Source organism: Chrysemys picta, chromosome 1 (assembly GCF_011386835.1).
Source record: "Chrysemys picta bellii isolate R12L10 chromosome 1, ASM1138683v2, whole genome shotgun sequence".
In the NCBI taxonomy this organism is placed as follows: Eukaryota; Metazoa; Chordata; order Testudines; family Emydidae; genus Chrysemys; species Chrysemys picta.
In genome coordinates this window covers 113,103,353-113,114,998 of record NC_088791.1, presented here as the reverse complement: position 1 = coordinate 113,114,998, position 11,646 = coordinate 113,103,353, and the positions used below count along the sequence as shown (strand labels likewise).

Here is an 11,646-nt window from a genome sequence, read left to right as displayed (position 1 = left end):
TCTATGGACTGCAGCCCAGCAGGAACCAGCTTGGGCTCCCAAGGGAAGGGAAAACAAGCAGTGTCAGCATAAGTACCTGATACTGGCAGGTGTGGTAGGTAAGAAGATGTGAGCAACAATGTCTGCTATAACCCTCAGGGAGAGAAGGGAGCTTTTATGAGTGGCAGCTTTGGAGGAACAGGAAAGGCAGTGCTTTACATCTTAAAATGCTGCCTGAGTCTCCCCCTCCCACCCAGTTATCAACTGCTCTGAGATTCGTTGGTAATCTTTTTTTTTTTTAAATGTGAATTTAGTACTGATGAAAAGCTGCTGGATCAACAGACAAGCTCACTAGTTATCCAGAGAACAGCTCCAGGAATGACAAGAACAAGCTTCCCAAAATATACCTTGAGGAATCACCTTTAAGTATGAATGTGTAAGATCAGTTCTCAGATTTAGTGCTGAAACTGTCAACCAAAGCACTGGCAGTCATGAGAACACCCGTCTACTAGAAATAGATTGCGACGACCACCGCCTCATTTCACAGAGGCTGTTTAACAGACAGCAGACGCTAACTGTCACTTTGGATCTAGTCTGGATTCAAAACAGTGACCTCCAGCTTGAAGGGCTTCCTATTCCATTACCAATCCCCTGAACTATCCAGGCCTCCGTCCTCTTGGCACGTTTAGCATTAGAAAGAATTAAAGGCAACCAAAGAAGTGAAATTTAGTTCACCTTTAAAAGCAGCTGGGCCTTGTGGACTTTGCTTAATTTCATCCTTCAAACCTTCTCTGCCCTTTTAAAGACAAAGGAAGATTTAGGACGAGCGCCAGGGAATGTACTAGCATTAAGATCAGTTACATGGCGAACTGTTTCAGAAGGGTTTAGAAGAAAGAGGTGAATCCCATCATGTGAGACTAAAAACTGGCTTGAGCAAAACATTACAGCACAGGAAATAGTCCTCCATTGGTTCATGGGACAGATAAGATGACATCACCTCTAATTTCATAATTCAATAGTTATATGCAGACAGTTACATTAAGGAACGGGAAATCCCAGACAGCTGCCCAGCTGGTTTTCCAGGTGCTCTTATAAATGGCCTTGAGGACATTTCCAGATGGTATGACCTTAGCTGATTACAGTTCAACGCTTTGCCTTTGTGAGAAGCACTTCTTCGGTCCCACCACTCCAGATTCCATAGGAAGACTATTTAGGAGACAAAATACACGCACAGCAAGGGCAGTTGCTATTTTAAGAATGTACTTTATACAAAATAACCAATTCATATGGAAATAAATCTACAGACCTCCAAGGATCAAGCTTTTAAAAAAGTTCTTAAAAAAATTACCCAACACACAGTATTAAACTAACTATTGAGGTAACTGTCGCTCTCGGGGAACAAAGGGAATCAGCAGACCAAGACAAAATATACACAATATAAAAATAAATAGCATTCCCCTTTCCAGTATCGACCAGGAAAGTTCACACAGCTTTGCAGCAGCAGGAGAGAGAAGAATCCCTGACACTGTGCTCCGTGGGCAGGGCGAGGCAGGGAGGACTAAGACCAGGGCTTTCCAGGAGCAGTGGAGAAGGCATTAGAGTGAGGTACCTGAGCCCCAGCTGGGGAGGAGGGACGCACATGGGAAGTTAGGGGAGGAATTCATTAGGCGCCATTCTCAAATTGGATGCTTTTAGGACATCAAATACAACTTTCCAATACGTGTCTGCTGAGCTGTGTAGTAGGTCCTAGGTGAGTTTGCCCCTGGTGTAAACTTGGTGTAATGCAGCACAGGCGGAGAGTTCTGTCATCCAGCCAAATGCTGCAGTGCAGAGCCCTGCGTGAGTCAGATCCCCGGAGTACGTAGCTTTATACGTTTATTTTCGTATACGGTTTATTTTCACAGCTTGGTGTGGGAGGTCTCTGCTGCGGCAGCAACTTGCAGTCCTGTTGCCCAGGAGCAGTTACAGTTGTTTGACAAAGGCCAGGGTCCTGTGCCCAAGGCCACTGGACCCTACCCTTCTCCCAACAAATAGCAGCCTTACCTAGAAAGAGAAAGGCCCCATCTTTCCCCAAACAGACAAATTACATTCTTTACAAACTTACAATAATACAATCCCCAGCATGACCCAGCTTCAGAAAAATGGAGACTGGCAAAGGATTTCCCCAACTCCTCACTCGATGTAAAGTCAAACTGTACCAGGCTCCCGGGCATGCAAACACACTGTATGCTCCTAACTGCACCGGGAAGAGGAGCAGTGCAGAGCAGTGTGTGTCAGCAGCCGCCAGGAGTCGCCCTTCCACACACCCATTTGAAACGAGCCTACAGGAAAGTTCCTGACTGGTTCCTCTCCCCTCTTAAGATGCACGTAGACAGAGAGCATGCAAGGGTAACTGAAATGCATCGGAGACAAGTGCCTTTGGACTGAAAAAAGCCAGAGTGGCTCTGGGGAAGGCTCTTCAGTAGCAGATGGCAGCTAGCTCACCTAACTTACATTAAATTCAATAAAGGGCTAGACTTTAGAAGGTCCCTGCTTTCCTGCCATAGGGATCCAGGCATAATTTGTACTGCATAATGGCCCCACACCCGGCCAGCATCCCTTCTAATGATGGACCCAGCTCTCTCGTTCCTTTCACACACCTGATCTGTCTCTCTTCCCTTGACATCTGGGACAGGCCCCATCACTGATTTGCGCCCATTCTATCTGCATTTTCAAAAGGAGGAAGAACTTCATCAATGGAGATGCAGATGACTGGAATGTGATGAGGCAAATCCAAACCAATATGCTGTAAACAGTGTTGTTTACAACATCCCACCACTTCTTTAATACTGCCAGTGAACATGGTAGTGACAGGAAGGGGGGCTGCCCCAAGGGATGTAGCATCATGCAGCTCATTAAACCCAACGCAGGCACTGAAAACACACTTGGATCCTGATTCTCAGTTCCACCAAACACACACTGCCCTGGATTCCCACACACAGGGGACTGATTAGCCCAGCTCTCACCAGGAGAGTTCTTATTCAAAGGCATTTGGAAAAGCAGAGAGGGTTTTTTTCCTGATTGGTGGGGTGGAGAGTGGAGGGAACAAGAATGGTAGGTTCATTATGTGCCAGTTAAAAGTATTTTCCTTCCGCATGGGCGGCAGGGGTCCTGCAAAGCTGGAATGTGCTTTACCCCATCTGTATGTTAAACAGATACAGATGGGGAAAGGCTGGAAGGTCAGTGTTTGAGACGCCTTTTCGGTTACAATACGCACAAGCTATTAAGCCCATCACATGACCTGCAGCTGCAACAACACTTTCATGACCTGCCATCTCAATCTCAGCTTTAGAGAGAGGGCACAGTGCTCACACACCTGCTGTTCAACCACTAGTGCTGTGTGCATAAAGCAGAATGGGAAATACACAGCAGCAGCCCTCCACACCAAAGGGCTGAAGTAAAGTTTTTACAGGGCGGTTTTATTAAACTAGATCCAGCTGCACCGCTGCTATGCAGTAGGAACCACTAGCATCCATACAGGTGCCACTGTTCATTCTCTGAAGTACTCTGGGGATGATGGGAACTGCAGGTTAACCACTAAATATGACCTCATTCTGCATCTTCTCCTCACCTAACCACGTTCTTTGCATGCCCCAAAGTCAGAGTATTGCTGCACAGTGACCGAAAGGCAGCACCCTAGAGAGGTGTCTCCCCACTGCCAACTGGAAATAGGATGAGGTCATAAAGGATATGGAAACAATCCTGGCTGGGCATAAAGACACAGCTAATGACCTACAGATTATGAAGGGACTGAATAGCAGAAGGGAAAATACAACAGGTTATTGTCTAATTACTGCCTTTTTCATTTTAAATGGAGGAGGGCCTGCGGTGTGAAGGAAGAAAAGCTGCAGGAAAGCCTGCATTCATCAGCAACATGGAAGACATTCTCTCCATAGTTAAGGCCGTGACTAGTTTTCTGTTAAACCACTCATTTTGATACCTCTCCAAGCTTCCAAGAAGCTAGCTTTGCAAAAATTATACTAATCCACTTGAGATTTCTCACACATGGTGCTCCTATGTCAGAGATATGTTTCAGAAAATCGGGGGAGTCATACAGCAAGGTGTTAATCAGATGCGACCACCTGACACCAAAAAACATAAGTTTGCTTTTCCAAAAAAGGTTCCTCACACTTTCTGGAGTTATCAAACAGCTCAGCTAGAAACTCCAAATTTGGTTTACTGTATTATCCTGATTGAGGGCTGGTGCCTTGATTATTTTTGGGTGGTTTGGTTGGTTCATTTTGAAGTTACTTCTTATGTTTTTACTGGCCCTCCATGGAGTTCATAAACTCCACACTGCATTGGATTAAGCTTAATCACTGCACAGCCACAGGTTGCAGACTTCTTACACTCAAGTTTATAAGGGCAGTCCAACATCCTTGGAGCTCCACCACATATTACTCACAGAAAAATGAAACAAAACAAATGAAACAAAAAAGTCCAAGGGTCTGTCGTAGTTTTTACAGCCGTGAGGATCAGTTTGAAACCTATGTCATGTGTGTTGGTGGTCACAAGATCTTTCAGCACAGTATCTATTCTAAATATTATATAGCCTTGTTTTTACCCCACATTGGTAATTATAACAAAACCTGTTCTCTGCACCTGAAGTAGTGTAGCTACAAAAAGTTTCCACATATCACTGGTTTAATATGCTTTCTAAAGAGGGATTACTTATTGTTCATTTGTATTACAGTAGTGCTTAGGGGCCCAATCAGGAAGAACTGCAACCCACTGTACATCTGATACAGAAGTTTTTAAGGTCAGGCTTGACAAAGCCCTGGCTCGGATGATTTAGTTGGGAATTGGTCCTGCTTTGAGCAGGGGGTTGGAAGATGACCTTCCAACCCTGATATTCTATGATCTGCTAAAAACCTTACTGATGTGTAGCAGTGATAAAATTCAAATGCTCAAGAGTCAGGAAATTTTAAAGTAAAGTTACAATTCTCTCACCAATGCATGGAAAAAAATACCCTGTCAATATTCATAAAGAGCTACTCCCTATTCTCTTTAAAACCCTCCTTAAAAACCTCTCTGCAAAGATGCCTAAAATCACTCCTGCCTGGCATTGGCTAGGCAAGTGGTGAGCTATAACTTCTGCTTTTCCACTAATCTCTATTCTTTTTATTGTTCCTTCATTCTCCTAGTCCACTCTGACTCTGTTTTTTCCCACCTGTTGTATCCTGTCTATTATGTAGAGTGTGAGCTCTCAGGGGCAAGGCTGTTTTCTTTGTGATTTGGCTGTACAGTGCCTCATGGGCTGGGGGAATCCTTGAGTGGGATTCCTAGGCAATACTGTAATAGAAATAACAATTTATGAACAAACTGTTTGAAAAGCTGGAGATTCAGAGTTAAGATTCCACAAACAATTCTGTCCCAGAACACCCTTCTCCTGTTATTGTAGCCAATCATGATTCCTGTTATATATTTCCAATATAAGCCAGGTGCCCCAGAGTTGTAAGTAGACATTTTAGCGCCTGGGGCGAGAAAGCATATTTGCGCCCCCTGCCTTTTTTTCCCCTGGCATTTCTCTGCCCCATTTTTCTGCCCCCGTGGCTTTGCGCCCTGGGCAGCTGCCCCACCCTGGTTACGGCCCTGATGTGCCCCGTTACAGCAGCCCATAATCCAATAACATACTAACTCCACGTTACATAAGAGCCGTCACCTACAGACCTTCCTAGAATGGAGTTAGCTACTCCATCCTGTCTCTTGTTCATTGGATACAGATCACCCTTGTCCCTCCTCCCTCCCACATTTCCACTAGGTCAAGAGACTTTGATCTCTCACACTCTGTACATGGTGTTCAAACACTCAGCATTATCTACCATTCCACAACCCTCTCTAAGGAGAGAGCACAAACCACACTAGTCTCATCATATGCAGCTCTGCCCCTTTTTGATGTGGGGCTGACATCGGACCCTCCATTTACACTGAGATCTCCACTCAAACCCCATTTCCAATACTAGTACTAAACTGCAGATGCAAGTGCTTTATCCCATTCTCTACAATTTACAAACCCTCCTATCCTACAAAGACAAAGAGGAGTTTACAGGAAGTACTTTAAATATTTGGTATAGCTGCCACCTTACATCCTATACAGGGCCCGGGTCGTACTGGAGTAGGGGTTGTTTGTAGAATCTGAATTCAATTTCCAGAGTTTCAGATGTTTGGCCATAAAATTATATTTAGAGTTTCTTGGTTGTTAAATGTGCTCTTTTGTTTTAGTTTTTTTATATCCACAATGAACCAAAGGTTTTTAAATAGGAATAATTGCTGTATTTAAAACTTTCCCTGCCAGCCAGGTTTATTATCTGGGAATGTGGCCACACATGCACACTTCACTTTTTATAAATACTTGACACTGTTTCAGTACTTCCATTCAGTGAATGGGACTAAGCCTCTCTCTCAGAGGGAAGAGATTGCCCAACTCCCATTCATTCCAGCGGTTAGCTGCAGCTCCATTTCTGGTGTTCTAGCCCAGCGGTTCTCAACGGGGGTCTGTGAGCCATTTGCAGGGGGTCCGCAAAGCAGGGCCAGCTTTAGATTGGCTGGGGCCCAGGGCAGAATGCTCAGAGCCCCGAGCGCTGGCACCCCGTGGCAGAAGCCTTGAGCCCCTCCAATAGCAGGGCTGAAGCCCAAAGCCATGTGGCCCCCACCCATGGGATTAAAGCCTCAAGCCATGGTGCCCTGTGGGGCAGAAGCCCTGAGCCCCAGTGCCCTGTGGCTGAAGCCCAGAGCTCCTCTCCCCCCCGCCCCCGCATCCCCCCAGGCCGTGGAGTGTTTATAGCATGTTGGGGAGGAGGGGGGCTCTGAAAGAAAAAGGTTGAGAACTCCTGTCCTAGCCTACACCACACTGCCAAGGACAGCTGCTCCCTGTCTGCTGAACAGAATAAAGACTAATTAAAACTGACACTTTACTAACGTGATGTTCTATGTAATTAGATATTCAAATAATTTATACTAATTTTCCTCTGAGTTGTATGAGGGCTTGGGGTCGGGCATAAGCCAAATAATCAGGGCACTGCTGTAAGCAGAGGGCAGACAATTCACAGATTGACTTCAACATGGAGTAAGAAGAGTTGCATTTTAGAAACACACTTGCCACTCAATGCCTATTTGATTCTAGTGTGAATACCACTGCAAGTGTGTGTGTCTGGGTAGCAGAGTACACTGATGCTTAAACTCCTGTTAAGTTTGTGGGCCCAGAGTTAGGAAAATGCCTGGAACCCGACAAAACACTACTAGAGGTAAACAGTATCACAACAGCAGACCAGCCAGAGTTACTAGGAAGTGTGGCATACACTAAAACATTATTCTTTCCTCATCCGGACAGCTTCAAGAATTTTTGTTTTTAATCCAGCAAGTTTCTGAAGCTCACAAAAGCTGTGGATAAAAGAAGTAACAGGACAATCACAGGTGCTGGGCAGGGATGCTACATGCAGCTCTGCTGATGCATCGCAGTCCTATCCAGCAGCATGCCTTATACCAACACCGTCAGGCCACCAATGTAGCAACACCTTCCCTTCTCGCCCCACAGACCTAGTCCTGTCTCCAAGGCTCACAGTTGTGCCTGCTTGGTGGCTTTACAATGTGGACAAATACCTGCTTCTAACGGGCAAGGATAAGACCCCACCAAACTCATTTAATTTGTAATCAAAGCTAGATTTAAACGTAAGTTCTAACAGGAAAGACTAGTGCATTAACCCGAGGCATTCTTGCCCCACTCCACAACCTCCACTGTGCCCCTTAACCACTCTAGCTAGAAGAAATAATTTCTGATTCACATTTATCTACTAATTTACAAAACATCCAAAGCTGGTGTCACAGGTTGACAACTTGTTCGCGTTGCATCAGACAGACCCTCCCTAAAGCAGCTCTATTTCCTATTTCACATGAAATAGGGAGTTCTCAGAATTTAAGAGGGACTCTATTTCTGCTTTGCTTTCACCAAAGATGACAATAGTCAAGTTACACTGAGAGAAAACCGGGGATATCTCTATTCCTGTCTCCTTTCTAAGGGGTATTATATGCTAGCACAATTACTTGTTCCAATAAAGACAACACCTCCATGATACCACTCCATGTTTCTTCCTCCAAACTGCATTGGCTTCACCTAAAGAGGACTACGGTACAAATGAATAATTAGCCACTTGCTGGTACCCAGATGACTCATACCAGAAATGCCTAAGAGGACAATGCTATGAGAGACTTTCAGTTCCTGGTCCTGGTTTCCTTGTTCCCCATGATGGCAGGAGGTGGAAGTGCACTCAACTACTGCGTGGAAGAGGAGAGTGCCATGCTTTGCTCCTGAGCAGTCCCCGTGATCTACAGGGTCGTGTCTTAGCTCTAGAGGACTGGAAGGAAGGGGAGGAATAGAAAGTTGCAAAGTTCCCATCTCTCCCGCTGCCCTGCCCTGAAAGATTTGTGTGTGACATGATTGTAAACAGTTAAGGATCACCCCAGTGCTACGTCCACTACAAGCTGGGTCCCATCCCTCCCCCATTATGTACAATACATTCACCAACAACAGAAATTTATTAAAAAAGGCAACAGGTAAATTCTGTAAACTGGATCCAGCTCCAAACACACATGTTAATACTACAAGTAAATTCCATCGTTGTCCCTCTTCCACCCTGAAAAATATACCTGAGTTTAGCAGTTCATGACAGTTTCGATCTCCCCCTCCCAACCCAAACCCTGAATGAGACACACTCTCCAGTCATGACAAGCCACTAGTTTGAGATACATCCTCTGCGCTGTTGAGATCAGCCATACAGCCGGTAGCCAGGGACCCAGGACTATCCCATGTTTAAACACACACAAGAGCCATCAAGGCAGTGTGTTCCACTGGACCCTGGAAGCTACATGCCGCTGGGGAGAGGGGGAAGGTAGGAGGCCTATGTCCTCCTTCCCCCATGTCCAAATCACGTGTGGCTTTCATCTCCTTGGGGTTCTTCCTTCCTTGGACTAGCTCTGGAAGAGGAAGAACAAAAGTTGCACTGTTATTTGCTTAAACAAGGAGTTTTATAAAGAAAAGGCTCCATCATTTACACAGTACAACTACTTCAACACGAGTGACGGGACAGGTGTTGTCCCAGGTATAACCTACAGTCAGGGATTCAGCTACGAGCATCAGGAGAGTCTTGTTTCCTCCCCACCAGAATTGCTCCATTTCCCTCTTTCCCCCAACCCACTTCCAAATATTTCACTTCTTTAATTAGTGAAAAGAGAAAAGTTCTCATTCGAACTCCGCTCTTCGCTGGCTCTTACTTGATCCAGAGGCAATGCTGATGGTTTTTGTGGTGGCAGCTCCTCCCGGGATGTGGTTGCTGTAGGCACCTTTGGGAAGGGTGCTTGGGTCTGGTGTATTTGCATTCTGGAACCACGTTGAATGAAAGGACAGTTTTAGCACAAAAACAGCAAGAATAAATCTCATCTGCATAGTGTGTACAGATTATTTACATACAAATATGTATTCTAATTACACTCAATCTAGACCCGCCCCTCTCTCTGGATTCCCCCACACAAGGCCATGGCCCCACCCCCAAGCCAGGTTTTTTTGGTGCATTTGTCTTTGGGTGGGAGGCCAATTTTTAAAGCAGCAGCATTTTCTATGCTGGAATGAAAAGTGACATATGAAATGGCAGGAAGGATTGGTTTCCTCTGTGGAAATTTGGGGTTGGGGGCTTCCCCCATTGCTCAGGAGACATGTAAAACTGGACAAAACAATAGACGTGTTCTGATTGGTAAGATAAAGCATTGGTAAAGGGATGGACAAGACAGCCTGGTCGGTCTCTCTCATTTCTATTACTGTGCTCTTTAAAAGACTGCCATGAAATTCTCCCTAAGTTTTGGAGACGCCTGACCTATGACAGCAGAACTATTTTGTCAATTTGTTCTTCTTACCAGCACCTTGGATTTCAAATCTAGACCTTTTCCAAGAGTACCCAACACTCATCACGTCCCCCAATTTCCCCCCCTTCTTGTGGAAAACAATCTTACCCCGGTGGTCTGTACATGTCCTGGGCCGCCCCCATGCCACCTCCACTGCCTCTCTGCTCCATCAGTAGGGCCTGAAAGTGACCCATGTTCTCTTCCCGGCAGCGGTACAGGGGTCCCTCCTGAGTGAGGCCATTGGCTTGGCTGGTGGCTGGATGACGAGACAGGTGAGCGTTCACTGGTGATCCATATGTCCTGTGCTGGAAATGACTGGCTGGATGCCGAGATGCATAAGGAGACCCTGTCTGCAGCATCACCCCATGGGGAGGGAAAGCTGATGGACCAAATCCGATCCCAGAACTCAGAGGCGGGGGGAGAGCCCCATATAGGAACTCCCCTGCTGCCACCGAGCTCTGCCTCTTGGTGGCTGCATTATGGTTGTCCAAATCAAGAAACTCTTTGGGACTCTCTGGCCTCTCCTGGGATTCGTCTGACTTCTCATCTTCAGGCCCTGGATCCTGCCCATCGCCTGGAGGAACCTCTTTGGCGCTTGCCACGTCCATTCGGTTTGGGGACGCCAGGGCAGTGCTGAATGCCTCGCAGCCCTGCAGACTACCCACATTCCCCCTGTCTGAGAAAGAAGGCCTGGCCAGAGGTGGGTGGGCGGGCGGATGCCCACCAGGGTTGGCCTGGGGGTGGAGAGGCCTTTGCCAGTCTGAGTAGCCTTGTGGACAAGTGTAGTATGGAGGTCGCTGGTAGTGGTGGTAAGATGGTGGAGGTTGTGGCTGATAGGGATATGGCACCCCCTGATGGGGGCGATACCGAGGAAAGACACCGGGATGGGTGTTATTATGCTGAAAGCCCCGAGTGGGGAAATGCTGTGGATGGGACACAGAGGGAGGCTTCCCTCCCATCATAGGGCTGAACCCCTGCAGTCCTGGATTGATATGGTAACGTGTGGCTGAATTTGGATACTCCAAACCAGGCATGTAGAGAGGGGGAAACTGGCTCGGAGCCCCCCCCACTGAGCCTCCATCCACACCAGGAGTACTGGTGCTCTGTCCCATACAAGGCACAGCGACCTCTGACAAAGTCTTCCCCCCAGGACAAAGGGGCTTCTCCAAGATGTTAACAGCCAGTCCTTTCCCCTCATTGCCACTGGAGGGTCCTTCACCTACAGCCCCATTTTCAGGCCCAGGCCCTCTCTCAGGTGCTGTCACAAGGTCTCTCACGCACGCCTGGCCTGACGGGCCAGCGTAGGTGCTCTGTGCCGGCCAGGCACTCTTGCTCTGCATTGCCTTCGGGTCATTTTTAGTTCCAGAGTCATCTCCCTCCCGCTCCCGTGGCAAGCTCCGTCTGGTGCAGTCCATCTGTAAGGGAGGGTTGGAATGAGGTAGCAGTTTGGGGTACGTCCCTTCTGGAACACTGATGCACTGAGCCTTCTCTTCTACTCCAGGTGGGGGCTCCACTGCAAAAGGGGAAGTGGAAAGAATTAAAAAAAAAATCACAACTTTGTTCGATTTCACAAAGTAGACTTTTTTTTCCACTAAAGCACATTTGCCAGTTAGTAATTCCTGTCACTTTAACCACATCTACCAAATATCCCCAGGATCTAGATTCAGCCGGAAGAACATCAGTCCCTCTCTTTCCCCTCCCACCCATCTCCTTCTTCATGTCCCTGATGTCCATTCC

At 46.8% G+C, this 11,646-nt stretch overlaps 1 protein-coding gene across 1 annotated transcript in view; it reads right to left on the bottom strand.

Moving 5' to 3' along the window:
- Positions 1 to 8,531: 8,531 nt before the first annotated feature.
- LOC101934482 (chromatin remodeling regulator CECR2) overlaps positions 8,532 to 11,646 on the bottom strand; it is a 129,700-nt gene continuing 126,585 nt past the window's right edge. The window contains exons 17-19 of the mRNA XM_008164230.4: positions 10,018 to 11,422; positions 9,286 to 9,391; positions 8,532 to 8,988 (exon numbers count right to left, since the gene is read on the bottom strand). Coding sequence (XP_008162452.4) covers positions 8,983 to 8,988; positions 9,286 to 9,391; positions 10,018 to 11,422 — 1,517 coding nt within the window. The 3' untranslated portion in view covers positions 8,532 to 8,982. The remainder of the gene's footprint in view (positions 8,989 to 9,285; positions 9,392 to 10,017; positions 11,423 to 11,646) is intronic.